Raw genomic sequence first — 16,427 nt, forward strand, 5'->3', positions numbered from 1 at the left:
CCCCTCATTCATACTGGATATTTGAATTGTGTAAGTGTTAGGTGGATTATTTATTTATTTATTTGTTTATTTATTCATTTGTTTAAATGTTTAAAAATGACTAAAGACAGATCTAGAAAGAGCAAGAAAGATGTATATATTAATAATAATAATGACAAATAAAGACAAGTTGTTTTGTGTTTTTAACAGTGAACTGAAGTGCTATTTTATTTTTTAATTTAGTTAAATAATGATTCGAATCCTCATCAGTTCTAAGATATAGATCCAAAGCCTGATTATAAAATCAGTAGATCTGATGTATCATAATGCACAAGCACAGTTTTCTTTATTGACTGGCTTTATATATATATATATATATATATATATATATATATATATATATAAAACAATCAGGATGTTGTACAGGAAATGAAGGAGAATGTTTCAAAGAAAATGTAGTTGGGGGACGAGGGGCTCAGGTGTTGGTGGTAGGTGGCAATAAAACATCTAATGAGTATCTCTCTCTTCTCCCTTGTTCCTTGGAACCTCTTCTCTGCCCCTCCTCCTCCTCCACCTCCTCCTCATTCTCCTCTCTTCTCCTCTCCCAGGCTGTGCAGCCTCACCCTGAAGAAGCTGATTGTTTTGAAGGAGCTGGACCGGGAACTCAACTCTGTGGTCATCGCTGTCAAGATTCAGGTATGACAAAGCGAGTGTGTGTTTCCATTATGTGTCTCTTTTTATGCTTTTTGTGTGCATCCACACAAGCCCTTCACACCCGGCACCGTGGAAACTGGGAGCTGTTGCCAGGGTGACAGCTTGTCCAGCGGGAATGGAGGAGCGAGAGGGGTGGGAGCTGAAATGATGCATGCTGGGATATGCTGAGAGGATTAGTTCAGAGGCACTAGGAGGCCTTCAGCATTCTTCACAGGTCGCTTTGAGTATGTGTGTGTGTGTGTGTGTGTGTGTATATGTGTGTGTGTGTGCACCCTTGACACAAACAGGCTTTTATTCTGTATAAAGCAAGAACACTAAACCTGAACCCCATAATTAGGGTCAGTCGTGGGTCATGTGTTCTGTGGGTTTAAATTCAGACCCTGTTTCAAAAGATCACAGGATTGATGACCTCATCAAGGAGAGCCCAAGAAAGAGAAATAACTATACTCTTTTTCAGCTTCTGATTTTATTCTGGTTTAGAAGTAAGCTTCATAAAGGGCGTAAAACCTTTTTTTTTATATATGTATATATAGCTGTCCAGAAGATCTTTTAGGGAAGTTTAATCCTGTTACATAAAGGTCTGTATTCTGATCAATTATAAGTAAGCTCTATAAATGAATGGAATATTCATTTGCTAAAATCACAACAAGAGAATCCTGCCTTTATTTTTCTCATCACAACTGCAGCTACTGAGTTTTGTTTTTGTTTCAAGGTCTCTTCTCGACAATTCAGTACACCATACAATACACAATTCAACTTCACTAATTACTGCCACTCCTTTTGATTATCCATTTATTCTCCTATTATTCGAACCTACAACAGTGGGCAAAAGTTTTGAAAATGACACAAATATTAATTTTCACAAAGTCCTTGCCATAAGGCAAAAGTGATAACTAAGTGGCATGGGGAACAAAACATCAAAATTTTGGGTCCATGGCCAGGAAACAAGAGGTGGGTGGACAAACAAAACCCCCACAAAAAGCATCTTAAAAAAGAAGGGTCAACACTGCAAATATTGACGTTTTGAATAAACTTAATGTAACTGTCAATAAAAGCATTAGACACTTATTAAACGCTTGCAACTATACTTCAGTATTCCATAGAACCATCTGACAAAAAGCTCTAAAAACACTGAAGCGGCAGACTTTGTGAAAATTAATATTTGTGTCATTCTCAAAACGTTCGGCCACAGCTGTATTATTGCAGGGTTTTTAACTGGTGCACCTCTGTCTAGTTGTAGGCCCAAGTAACCAAACCAAGCACTTTCAAAATTTCTGCATCAATCGGCATCAAATCGCATACTTATGCACTATTTGATGCCATTTTGTAGTAGTGTGTTCACAATTCCAACAAGAATAAGTGCACTTCAAGAACCCAGATGATGCACATGTTCAACTAAAAATTAATTGATGTCAGGAATGTTGGATGCTTTGCCTATGTCGTCGAAGAGGGGTGGAGCAACCAGGCATTGACAGTTGATGAGAAAAACCTTTTCAAGATGGCTGACAGCGTTCTGATGGACATGGCATCTGAAAAAAGACCTCACTGATGTGTATAGTGTGTAGTACATCATTTGGTACACAGCTTGTGGGTCTGCAGACAGTGAGAGAGGTCTGAAATAATAATGATTACAAAAAGTCAATGATCAAAACATGATGTAATAACCTCATAAACCAGTAACGTGTTTTTCAGCATATTTTAGTACCTGATAAAACTTGATTATTACAGAGCACTTGTATTAAACTATTTGGTTATGTTTCTAATGAAAAAATGTTTTTCTCTGATTCCATTTGCTATATTAATTCTTAAAAGAAGCAACATAACCTGTTTTAATATTTCACAGCCAGCTTACACCTCAACAAGATACTGTTTTTTGATAATGTTCACATTCCTTATCACACTAAACTGTCATTCTGGTGGTATGCTGTTACACCCAGAGCTGGAATTGAGCTCTGTGGGTAGGAAGGATGGAGGAAACCATTGTGTTTGATTGCAGTCTGATACAGATGCTTATAAATTCTTATGCTTGTGATATCAAGATAAAATAGGAAAAGCATATGGTTTGTAAAAACCTACAGGTGTTGCATCAATTTACATTAACATTTAACTTACATCGACAGGCTCCCAAAAGACCACACTGTCATGAGGGTGTGCCTAGATGGGAACAGACCCGAGCTCAGGATTATAGCAACAGTGCGTTTTATTAATATAAAACAGGAAACACTAGTAAGTTAACTAGCTATAGAAAATACAGACCACACGGACCACAGAAAAAGAAACATAAAACCGGGAGCATTTGCTGGACACGAAAACAGAAAACAAACACTCAGCAAAGGACAAGCACAACCCAACAGGTATATATAAGAGAGTCAATCAGGGGAACATAAGGAACAGGCAAACAGACAAATACATGGAACACAAAACATAAACAAAAAACATGGCACAAAAACCCTAGTGACATAGAAAAAGCTGACCAACTGACCAGACCATGACACGCAGTTCTAAATGATTATAAGATCTTGATTTCATTTCTATAACAGCTGTTATAGATAGATAGATAGATAGATAGATAGATAGATAGATAGATAGATAGATAGATAGATAGATAGATAGATAGATAGATAGATAGATAGATAGATAGATAGACAGACAGACAGATAGACAGACAGACAGACCACTGCAAAGTACATGTACATAGCAACAAAATGCCGTTTTAGCAGAAGTGCAAATAGTAGAATTTGTGCAAATGAACAAGTGCAGATAAATATGTGAATATATACATTACTAAATAAGATATGTAAATAAATACATATCTTAATGATTAAGATATGTAATCATTTTAATGAAGTTTTCTGTAAAGAGATGGTTATTTAGCAATTTTGGAATGAGTCTCCAGTGTTAGTGCTTTGTAAGAGTCAGAGGATAGCTTTGTACTTTCTAGCATGACAACATTATTTTTTTATCTTATTCCTTGCTGGTGAGGGAAACTATAATGTCAGTGACATTTTGTGACATTGAAAAAATTAAAATAAATAAATAAACAAATAAATGTTTGGTGTTCTTGAGTTAATAAAAATGTAGTCAGTGACAAATTGCTGTTTGTAATGTAATGTAATGTCAGAGGAATGTAATCATCTTTTGGATGATAATATTAACTCCAGTTCACATTGGGCTGTATCACACCACTCTCTTGTGGATTATTGTATTATACGGACAAGTAACATCATATTTATTTTTATTTCTAGCATGCCTCTGTGTATATATGGGGCGATCGAAGGCCACACAATTATTTGCGACAATATTTAAATTCGATTTCATTTGATATCGCCATTTTTATGGGAGGATCAATTTTTAAAGAGTCATTCCAGGATGATTAATTGCTTTCCGAAATTGGCTGCTATTTGTTTGAACAGCAGAAAATGAGTGCATAACAGGATTCTGCAGCCTCACAACCAGTTCAGCAAAGGTCATGCAAGAGATGGAAGTGGAGCTTTCCAAGCACTTAATCTACCACAGAGAAGGAAGTCAGAGATTACTGCCAGTAAATCCTTTGAAAGTGACTTGTATATCAGACTGACTAAGAATATCCAGTGTTTTCTTTCCCTAATGATTCCCCTCTGTGTGGACCAAATCAGTTTTTGCTGTCTGTGGAGAAACGATAGACCAGAGAGCAGCAGATGGAACGAGTTGATAAATGTGAAATAGAACCTGAAAATTTCAGACTTAGCTGTATTTCTGCCAAAGGCCCGATGACGCAGACCAACCCTCATCCGCTTTATCTCCACTCATGCTCGGAGAGTGTGAGCTCATAAGCACTTTCCCTGAAGGCTGGATTGTTGAGAGCTTTTCGTCACGTCCTTATGGATACGTGTGTGTGTGTGTGTGTGTATTTATTGTTTGAAGCCTTTTAGAGTCATTTCTTGATCTCCCTCTCCTCTGTCCTTCTGTACTTCTTTTCTCATCTTGTCTCTTTAACCTTTCTTTACTGTCAGACCGTGACAGTGAAAAACAAGACCCTTAAGTGCTTTACTGCTTCACGAACACTGGATCGATTCATTGTGTGGTTTCCAAAGACCGTCTCGGAAGGAAATGAAAACAAGATGGGAGCTTGTTATGAAGACTGAAGCTGTTTTTATCAGCCGTAATGCTTTCCTGCCTTTGTTTTATTAACTTTAGACCTAACATATTTTGCTGACTCACACAAAGTCCATATCTTTCTAGAGTAGTTGCAAATACTGAATTCGGTATGTTTCATTGTGTCTTGTTTAAAGGTCAGTGCACCTTTTTTCCATCAGAGGTCACCCAGGCCAGGACATTGTATATGACTTGTATCAGAGAGCCAACATTTTAAAAAATATCCAGACATCTGGATATTCCTCTCTTCCTGGAATATTATCAAACTAATAAAACTATGGATGACATATTTTGGAACTATTTTATTCAAACGCGGTCATGAGACTACTTTGGCGACTTTCCACAAAAAGCATTTTTGTTTAGAATGAAGCTAATGGTCATGCATATATTTCTGCAGTACTGAGGCATATAAGTATAGAGAATACAAGAAGAGATATACATTACACTCCGTTGCATTGTTACACAAATATACAGTGAAATTATCTTTACATATCCCTTGTTGTTAGGAAGCTGAGGTCAGGGATAGAGCACCCATAGAGGCTTAAGAGTTTTGCCCCACAGGTGTTTTAGTAAGCTAGACCTTAAACCACCAAACTTTCCTGCCTCCAAGTATTACCAAGGATTTCCTATTTCCAGTGACGATCCATTTTGACATCAGTGGACATAAAATGACTGGCAGCAACCTCTAAAAGCATTGCTAGTTCTTCACCACCAAAGAATTGAGGAACCCTAAGAGGAAACATGTTATCCACATCCTCTGTGCTTAAATACTAAATATGGTCTCACAACCCCAATGCTTAAATATTAAACATGGTTGCTGATATTAAGAGCTCCTACTTCAACATCCAGCACCCAGAAGATTCACCAGCTGTGAGGGGGGTTAAGAACTGTCAAATCCACTTTCAAACAATGCCACTGAAGTATGTGCTTCTAAGAGAAGACCTCAAACAGATAGAGAATGTGGATAACATAGTAACAGAGGAGGTGTCTTGGCAGATTAATCCGTTGTGGAATGCACCACCGACAGATAGCAGATATGAAGGAGTCTCACGAGTGATTGGACAAGATTAAAGGTTAATGCAGAGCCAGACCAGGCAGACAGTGCTAGTGTATCATCACAAAAAAGAAAGTACAGACTAGGCAAAGAAGCGGCTTAGATTTAATCAGGCACTACCAATCAGGTTGCAAAAATGCTGACAGGAAAAGCATGAGAAAAACAACCAAGTGGCAGTGAATGTGTACTGCTCCGCCTTCAAGGAATATTAGCTGAATTTTTCCCAGTCCGAATGGGAAGGATTACAGAAGGAGGAGAAAACAACTAAGCTCCTACAGGACCTCCAGAGCCAGACAGATAAACAAGTAAAGACAAACCACACAGACACAGTAATGAGAGATAAGGAACAGAAAACAGAAGATCTGGCGATCCTATTTGATCCAAACATCCAAAGGAAGACGTACTGGAATACTGGAGAGATTCCAGGTCTGAAATAGGAGCTCATAAGTATGTGGAATGTAAAAACAAAGGTTGTCCCAATCGTGAAAGGAACATGTGGAGCCGTGACCCGAAAGGCTCTGTAAGATTCCGGGAACATGAATCTCAGGCCCTGAAGAGCGCAACCCGAGGAGTAACTAAAGAACGGTACCGCACACTGAGCGCACCAAACTCTTAGGCCTCTGGTGATATATATATTACACTGGCACCATTCCAACACTCATGACTATGTCAAATATTTGTTCAGGTTAAAGCAATTCAGTCTGCTGTGCATTTACTGTACATGCGACAGCTCTGCGCATTTAGTCAGCGGACTTACTTAGCAACACTACCACCGTGTCCCTTTTGTATTTTTCGCTTGGCAGGGCTCATCAGCAGCTGGTGGCTTAGACAGATGCCAAAGCAGCTGGTGGTTCAGCCACTGGAGACACGGAGAGCTCAGCGGCACAGATCACGCACACTTCCCAACCGTTTCATCAGCTGGGAAACGTTTGCTTATTTACTTATTTTATTTGCAGCCTGTGGAAGATCAATTTACTCTAATTACTCCAACAATAGCTCAGGGGAAAATGATTGTTGGACAGATTTAGAAAGAAGCTGTGGGTTTTTAATTGCCATCAAGCTTGTCAATTTATTTTGGAAAGGATCTGATTATACCAAGCTCTATTGTCTTCGTTTGCTGTAAATATTTTGAAAGAAAACCTAATCGGTTTTCAATTGTCAAGCATGTCAGTTTATTAGACGTTGCTGGGCGGTTGAGGGTTTTGCTCATTGGTCCAGCGGTGTCTTTCTGGCAGTTTTGCAATTCGAACTTCTTTTTATCTGTTGCAGAAAAATCTTACATCTTCTACGTTTGTGTCCTCAGGGGTCCAAGCGTATCTTGAGGTCCAATGAGTACATGCTCCCTCCCAGTGGCCTGATGGAGACAGACCTGGAGCTCACCTTTTCCCTACAGGTAGTAAATTTAGTATATTTTTTGTTTGAAATTACACCTAGGTTTTAATTCTGCAGAACAAAAAGCAAAACAAAACACTTTTTTTTTAACACTCCTGAACATTGAGTACTGAAATTCTTCTCCAGTATCTGCATGTTTTTATGCATTGCACAGCTGCCACGTGATTGGCTGAGTGATAACTGAATAATTGTAGGAGTGAGCTGGTGTATAGGTGTTCCTAATAAATTGGCTACTGTAAATCTGATTTACAGGAGTGGCATGGAAGCTCATGTTACTGAATACCGAGAAACCCTGTACTGTAAAAACCAAAAAAAGTGCATTTTGCATTACCTGCCTGTCTGAAGCAGTGTGTGTGTGTGTGTGTGTGTGTTTGTCTGAGTGCATTGGTGAGCATTCTTGTTGGAACAGGGGCGCTACAGTGCTTCAAACCAGAATGATGTAATATTCTGTAATATTGCCGGTCTCTCTTCCACTCCTCTCTTTCACTCAGACTCTTAATTTAGTTTTTCTCCTCTCTGTCTCTCGGCAGTATCCCCACTTCCTAAAGAGAGATGCGAACCGCTTGCAGATCATGCTCCAGAGAAGAAAGCGCTATAAGAACCGGACTATCCTAGGCTACAAGACGCTCGCCGTGGGCGTCATCAATATGGCAGAGGTGGGAATAAAACCACAGAGACATTTACATTTAGATTCTTGTTCGGTTGGTGCCTTTATCTATCCAGTAATTCTGCTTTATACATGTAGTCTGTATTAAAAATATATCCTCATGCTAGTATGGTAGGTGAAGGGCTAAAACTAGCATCAAGCAAGAAAGCAACAACTCAAGGGATCCTTGTAATCCTTGTAGGTGAGACTGTAGAGGATTTTGACTTTATTTTACTCTGAATCTTTATTTTGGCATTCTTGCAGTTTGAATTAGATTCCTGAATTATTATTTTCATTCCAGGTGATGAATCTCTTGCTTCCTTGAGTAAACCTGAAGTAGAATTTTTTAAAGCTCCAGCTTCAGGATATTGCTATCTTCACTTCATTTTTCTACCACTGTGAACCGCTTGAGCACATTTTCAAGCACTCTGCATTTGTTTCATCAATAGACAGCAATCCAGACACACACACACACACACACACACGTGTTAAACTTTCTTCAGAAGGCTATTCAGACAAACAGCTAAATAGCTAGCTAGCTAGACAGACAGACAGACGGACGGATGGACAGACAGACAGACAGACAGACAGACAGATAGATTGATGGATAGATAGATAGATAGATAGATAGATAGATAGATAGATAGATAGATAGATAGATAGATAGATAGATAGATAGATACTTTATTTATCCAAATGGGAAATTTATAAAACCTGCATGGAGCAGGAAAGACTTGACACAGAACGTCTATAGTTTTATCTATAGTTTTAAAAGAGACTCATTTTTAACCAGAAATTCGATTTCTTGTGTATTTTTTGTGTGGTTTATTTAACCATCAACAAACATTTTGTGACAAGAACAGCAGGTAATATATTTCTCTGCATCTATGTCGCTCAGTTAATTATTGTAACCATGACAACAGCAGCAACAAACATGGCAAACGTCCCTATCTTCAGCGTGTGTTACCATTTGCTGCACTTCAGATTTGTGCCTTTGTGTAAAACTCTAAGTTGTAATCAGACGACTGCATGCCGTTGTTGTTATTTACAGCTCCAGAGTTAATGCACTCATTATAAAACTGCATGCAGCCTCTCAAGAAGGATTCAGTCAAGACATTGCTATGTTTCTGTCTGGCTCAGGCACTTGCCTGGAAGTCGTACACCAAATACCAGAAATGATTACGACACATCAGAACGGTTGTACCGAGACCTAGAAATCACACTTTGACTAAACCTTGAATAAATAACTAATAAACGTCAGTTAGATTGCTCAACTGTGCATGTTCCACTCCAACATTTCCAAAGACTGTATAAACAAAGCCTTAGAAAAGAAATGTCTCATTTTTCTTGCTTTTGTTCCAAGCCATTTTGCAAGAGCTGTCTCCTGAGGTTTCCTGCTCAGGTTAATAATGTGTAGAGCTGCCTCTACTGATTTCGCCTCACTACACCAGCCTGGCATTTAGAACGTGTGCGTGTGTCTTTGTGTGTGTGTGTGTGTGTTTGTGCACCATAATGTGAGAGCGTGGGCATACTCACACCATCTATGAAGCCTCCTGGCGTTTCTTCAAATACCTGCAATTAGTTTCAGCAGTTGAGCCCCCGCAAGTTCTGAATGTAGCTCTGCCAAAGGCTCACATCTGAATGATAGAGTGGCCGTCATTTTCCCGTGCTCGGCCACCTGGGAAAATAAAGAGCTGAGGCTGTGACTGACAGCTAATAAAGAGCCTGAAATGAAATTGGATGTGGAAATAGCAGATGTGAGATTTGACTAGTTATTGGAAATAATCTGGCCTACCTGTGTTGAAAGAGAGTGTGTGTGTGTGGTGTGTATTTCATGCAGTCTCTCGTTTTTCTCGCTAGGTGATGCAGCACCCGACAGACGGAGGACAGATTCTGGGTCTCCATAGCAACGTAAAGGAAGCCCCTGTACGTGCGGCAGAGTTAAGTGTGTATTCTCTGTCCAGTCAGCCCATTGACCCAGAGGATGGCAGCGGACAACCAGGGGCAAAGGTGAAAGCTTCAGGTGAGCACTGTAACCCTGCTAAAATAATGGTAACAATAAACAGTACCCATTAGGGACTATTTTCATGCATGATTTCACTATACTACTATAAAATTCACTATACATGTCCTCCAGAGTTGCTTGTTGCAGCCAAAAATGCTCGATTCTGCTTTGGCTTTTGAAACATTTTTTTACATTTATAATATCTTTATTTGTATTTTGTTTGTATACTGCATTTAACTTTGAATATTGTCACAAAGCAGCTTCACAGGATTATATAAAAATCAGGATCTTAATTCTAAATTGCAGTTTTATTGAAATGTATCCCTTAAGGAGCAAGCCAGAGGCAACAGTAACAGAAGAAAAAAATCTCCCTTAGCCGATACTCAGAAGAAACCTTGAGAGGAAGCCGCCTGCTTCTTTTTTTTTCCTGAAAACCAGATGAATTGATAAAATTGCAAGCACAGGATTCTTCTTTTAAACTCCTACCAGTGAAGAACACATATGTAAATACATTCTATGATAGCCGTAGCTGTACTCATGTTCAATGCACGTGACTCGAGGAGGGTTTTGGTGTTGTGATGACGTCACATAATGCATTGGCCAAAAACTCTGAACGCTGCAATCTTTGAGTTTTCTTGATTTTTTTGTTCTGCAATCGCAAAATCCTGGAGGGATTGATACAGCTATCCTGGAGCCGTGAGGGTTCGAAGTGGCAGCTTTGCTGTGCTGGGGGTTGAACCCTAACCTAGAGTCTTAAGCACATGAGGCACCACAAGCCTTTAGCTGTTATACCATGGAAATCATGTTAATTGTTACATTAATAAGAGAACAGTTATTACAGAGAAATCACAGGAATCCTTTTTGTAACAGTAATATTTATGTAAAATAGATACTCAGACTACTTCAGAGGACACACAGGGTACTGGCCGTGTAGCAAAGGCCGCAGGCCAGTAAGCTCTCGATTGGATATTCCATTAGTGTCTGACTTACGCGATGTCGTTGTAATCTGTCTGTTACATAAACAAGTGAGCCCAGCGGAGCATTTATAGTAAGTGCGCATTAAGGCACCAGAGAGGCCCCTCGGAGAGGTCTTCCTATCATCCAGCCAGCAGCACTCAGACCACAGCTTTCCCACACTCTGACCAGCGAGGCCAGCTGTAGTGCATTAAGAGCTTTGGTAATCCATCTCAGCAATGGCTTGCATTGTTAACGTTTAAGATCTCTTTGCAGGAGACAATAAATATAATAGAATGTAGGATTTTGCTACACGGATACGTTGCTGAACGCAGTTCAATCAGGTAAAAGGCTGTGAAGAGGAAGTTTTTATCTCTCATGCTTCCTTTCCAGATCGATCTCCAGACATGGATAACTATTCAGAAGATGACGATGACAGCTACTCATCAGAGCAGGAGGCCAGTGACGATGCTGTTCACGCCCAAGTAAGATTTATGATTGTCATCGCTTCTCATCATTGTTGTCTTTCATAGACGATGTCAGTGTTGTAGGAGTCGCCATTTTCAAGAAAGACTCTGGAAGAGGATGACCACGGTCCAGCAGCTAGTTTATTAAACATGAACCACTGAGGGTTCCGTAGCTGATCCCCTGCTGTGAATTATCCAATCACATGCATTTATGCTCTTATGTAAATCATTTAGCTGAAGTCAAACCAGCTCATCAGACAAACTCATCAGACCAGAGAATAACTGCAGCACTAAAAATATGAGGTCAGACAGAGGAAAGGTTTCACAGACTTTTGTAGATTTTTCATTCTTTCCTTTCCTCTCTCTGGCTTGATCATACCTATGACAGTGAAAACAGAATATTTAAAAGCATTTATTCTCCTGCTTTATATTTAAGATGTCCAATTTCCAGTCCATAAAGCTATAAATCAAAAGATTAATCCCTTCACATTGTTCTATTTATGGTCATAAACTGATTACTAATGCTTAGGCATTAAAAGGGAAGTGTTACTATCCATGTATGCAGTTTAATGTAACTGACCTGTTTTTAGTTTGTGCCACAAGAACAACTGTTTCCCCAGAGTGTATAAATTTCAAAGATAAATCTAATCGATCTTCATGTTGACAAATGTGTATGTAACCTGTTACAGGACCTGTATGATGAGGACGACGATGTCCAGCGAAAGCCAAAGAAAACACGACGGAAAATGATCCGAACTACCTCTATAACTCGGGTGTGTAGACCGCGCCACAAACAGCTCACTTTGCATCTTCACATGAAGTCAGGAATGCTATTAATCAAATTAATCAATTATTATTAATCAGATATTATTCTGTAATTAATATAGAAGGCCACAAGATCACAAGAGTACTCTCTGTCAGTGAAGGATATCAATCAGGACCCTGCAATAAATGCATGAAGAAATGTTTGTGTTGTTTAAGCCTTAGAAATCTTAGAATTACATAAGATTTTATATGATCTTTTATTATCTCAAGTGAAGCACTAACCTACAAAATCAGGAGGCCACAAACAGAATATTTGTAATTAGTTACTGTGGCAGTTTTTGGAGGGAAAATCTGTAGTCCATTTGGTCACAGTGGCATTGCAGGCCGGAGCATGCGGTCTACAGAAACCGAGCAGTTGACAGACGATTGTTTGAAAAATACAGTCTGGATTCCTCAAGTCCCTTATTCTAAGCCAGAGCTGTAGCACTAGCTATCTAACTGTGTGTGATGTGTGAAAACTCAATACAGTAAAAATTATACAGTGCAAGACTGTACTACTAACATAACATTCCATCACTTGGACAGCGTCTCTCACCCAGCCAGGCTTAAAACTAATATAAGTTCATTCGAAAAGCTTTTATGTGTATAAGATAGACATAAAAAAGCAAGCACTTTAGTGATGAAGCATCGTGTTTACGCCCATGTCAATGAACAAATATGCCAAGAAATTCTTGGCTAGCATTTTAGCTGAGAGATGTGGCTTTCCTTCGACACATGTAGACGTTATTGGAGTCTGACTAGATCTTCGCTGAAGTGTTTAACTTTGACTTGTGCTAACATTAGTGTTATATAACAGTTTTTATGTCACACTGTGTAGTATATGGCTCAGTTGTCTATATCCTGAGTTTGGAAAGCTTGTCTAGCATCACTTACCTAGTAAAATTAGTTTGTAGCGATAGCCTGAACACATCATCGCTGCACATGGGCAGATTTTGGGAAGTCTATCGTGCTCAAGAATTATACGAATCACTTAGAGTTGGTTAGTTATCTTTAAACACACATTTTGGATTTCTTCCCCAGAAGTTTGTTTGTGAGTGAAGTAAAATGACCTGATTTTAACTGGTCATCTACATGTCCCAGGTCCTGCACTTTATAACTGGTACTGATTTGAACTCTGCTAGCAATTTCTCCACATTTACACACAAAATGCTAAGTGAGAATGCTAGGTGCTAGCAGGATGGTTAGCCATGTGCGTAATGCTCTCAGAGTTGAGAGAACGCGACTCATTATGAGCATTAAGTTTTCTAGATCTTTCAAACCCGCTAGGTTTCTATCTTCACTAGAAGATCAATCCACTTCCCTGCAAATTCGAATAAATGACAAAATGTGCCTCTCTATTAATGCCTTCGAATCAAATTATAGAGTTTGCTATCTTTATGTGCATCGGTTGTGTCAGCTCTTAGTAAGAAACTTTGTGCCTTGCGGTGGTGTGATTTTGTTAAAAGCCCTGCTGATAGCTCTCTGTGAGGCCGTGCCGAGTGTTGACTTAATCCTCAATGCTAAGCTATGCAAAACATCAGGAACAGAAATAGCAGGGTAAGATCAGCACAGTGCTAGACCATTATAGTGTAGATTATGATCTATTTCTTACACATGCACCTTAAAAACAATCACGTTAATCACCTTAAATGCTCACAAGTGGACTTTTAGGCACACTTTGATCTCACTGTGAAGCCCGGGTTATTAATTTAGTTCAATCATACACGTTTCAAGTCAACTGGTAGATGACAGTGTTTACTATCAGTGGGTTTAATCATTCTTATTATTAGTAGGCTATAAGGGGCTAATATACATAAAGCCTGAGCTGATGCGAAGCTACATTAGTGATCTTTACCAGTTTGAATGTTTAATCATAGTTTTTCAGCATTTTCGTAGATGTTAATAAATTTGACATAAATAGTATCGTAAATGAACTCTTTTTACCAGTCCAGCGACATCTCAAATTGATTTATCAGACATTTTCAGTCGGTCTAAACAAATGAATTATTTTATTGTCACAAGTCTCATATAAAATTAGGACACTGTTGGCTTTGAGTGTGAGAATTAAAACCAGAAATACAAATGAAAGCTTAAAGCTCTGAGTGTATACACCACTGTGGAGTGTGACATGACAAAGAAATTCAGTGCTGAACATGGAGACAACAAAGCAGGAAGTTTTTTGGCCTCTTCTAAAAAAAAAAAAATTGGTATTAAAGCTGCAGTGTGTCATTTTAATGGCCCTCTGCTGCCTGAGAGGTGAGCTGCAATCAAAATAAAATAATTGTTTCCTCAGTAAACCCCATCTGAAATGGCATGTATCACATTCGGTTAAAGGGAGTAGAGCTCAACACCTATTCCATTTGTTGTAAAAGGTCATTGCCAGACTGTAAACAGAAGCCTAGAATGAAGAAATGAACAAATCCATGACCTGACTATAATGCAAATCATTGTGTATATAAAACATATTTAAATATATACTCTTAAATGTACTCTTTATACTCTTATATACTCTTTTACAGTCTAGAGGCACTTTATTATATCAAAAAGTTGATTAATAACAGGATAATTGCTTTGCTTTGTTGTGTGTGTGTGTGTGTGTGTGTGTCTGTGTGTGTGTTAAATGTGTTTAGAACTCTAAGTGTTTCTTTCTTTTCCTCTTCAGCAACCTAATTTCAAGCAGAAGTTTGTTGCCCTTCTGAAGAGGTTCAAAGTTTCAGATGAGGTGAGCGCTTTTCTTCTCTCTTGAGCCCTTCACGCAGCAGAATGCACAGAATGCAGGAAACTGCTACACCAGCCGTTTTTACACAACCCTCCTGTACTCTTTATACCAACACTGAATCGTCCCAGATATCAAATAAAAACTTATTTGATACTAGAAAAAAATCAAACCAAAGATACGGGATCTCATGAGATTGATCTAGTATATGATGTAATAACAGGAGTGTATGTTCCAAGGAGAAGACAGATTGCCACAATATGCGTTCACCGCAGTTTAATAGTCTCCGTCGCCTTGTTCTTGCTTTACCTTTGTTCTTGACCGGTAGCATGCGGTCAAGTGGTCAAGCCATAATCAAATAAGAAGGGTCAAATAATCAGTATTGTTCTGTTTGCCAGAGTCAGCACAAACGGTTGGCTGAATGTTTGATGCATATGGTACGCTACACTGGAAACACTTCAGGAGTTTGGAAGTCGTCATCTGATTGGTTGGATTCTGCAGGAGACGTGTGTGTGGTGGTTTTTAACAGTCTGCCTGGTAACAAAGCCACCGTGACGCTCTACTTCCCTCATGGAAGAAGGAAGCAGTTTTACAAATGTGACAATGAGCGCTTATGAGGATTAGCTAAACACTGGATTTTCCAAATTTTATCCTTTCACGATATACACTCATTCATTCATATGACGCTTTTAAATGGACGATCTATGGTTACACGCTGGTCTGTTTGTTTTTTTTTAAATCAACTTTTTCACATTTTCATGCTTCTAAACATGATGCAGAACAAAACAAATTGTGATTGGTTGCTTTGCTTGAGAGAGAGAGAGCGAGAGAGAGAGAGATAGAAAGAGAAAGAGAGAGAGATAGAGAGATTACTTGTCAGTACTTGTCAGCATCTTGGGCCAGTAAAAACTGCGATGGAGTTCAGAGCGTCTGCCGTCAATCTGGCTACGTCAGACTACTGTAACATTAACTTCGCATTTTGGCTTGTATTATCTCTGAGTCGTGGAGGAAGTGGCCTAGATATTTCAGGCCACCAGAGCCACAGCCTCAGTGCTATACTAGACCACATAATGCACTCAGCATTGGAGTCCAGTGGAGTTTAAATCAGTGCTGCTATACCAGTGGGAGGGACGCATCACAGTATTGCGGTATTACCATGTCCTGCAGGAAGCATGGGCTAGCTCTCCCCTTGCTTGGATTTGTAGCTATCATGTAATAGGGCAAGGTCTAGATAATGGCTTAACAATTTAATAACAACTACAGTATACTGAGAGAAAACTTTGGGGGGGGAAGAGTTATTCCCTCCTGGGAATAAAGCTGTCTAAAAGCATCCTCTCAGCTCGAAAAAAAAATGTTTATTTGGTGTTTCTTCTTGTTGCCTAAGAAACACAACAATAATAATAATAATAGTAAATAATCATTTTAAAATTAAATTTAAGTCATAGGCTCTTTAGAAAAAAAGATAAAGATAAATATTTCAAATCATTGTACTTATCGATCATGCTGCTTTCAGAAGCTAAAGCTAGTGTTTAGAAAAAAAGTATTTAGAGTCTACAGCTTAA

General features: G+C 38.9%; 1 protein-coding gene across 2 annotated transcripts in view; it reads left to right on the forward strand.

Moving 5' to 3' along the window:
• Positions 1-16,427, forward strand: part of si:ch211-126j24.1 (phosphofurin acidic cluster sorting protein 2) — a 73,283-nt gene that overhangs the window by 29,852 nt on the left and 27,004 nt on the right. For both annotated transcript variants that reach the window (XM_058401128.1, XM_058401129.1), the window contains exons 2-8: positions 588-675; positions 7,185-7,274; positions 7,804-7,929; positions 9,780-9,942; positions 11,272-11,363; positions 12,035-12,118; positions 14,812-14,871. In XM_058401128.1, the coding sequence (XP_058257111.1) occupies positions 588-675; positions 7,185-7,274; positions 7,804-7,929; positions 9,780-9,942; positions 11,272-11,363; positions 12,035-12,118; positions 14,812-14,871 (703 nt within the window). The remainder of the gene's footprint in view (positions 1-587; positions 676-7,184; positions 7,275-7,803; positions 7,930-9,779; positions 9,943-11,271; positions 11,364-12,034; positions 12,119-14,811; positions 14,872-16,427) is intronic.

The sequence above is a fragment of the Hemibagrus wyckioides genome, linkage group LG10 (genome assembly GCF_019097595.1).
Source record: "Hemibagrus wyckioides isolate EC202008001 linkage group LG10, SWU_Hwy_1.0, whole genome shotgun sequence".
NCBI classification, from domain to species: Eukaryota; Metazoa; Chordata; class Actinopteri; order Siluriformes; family Bagridae; genus Hemibagrus; species Hemibagrus wyckioides.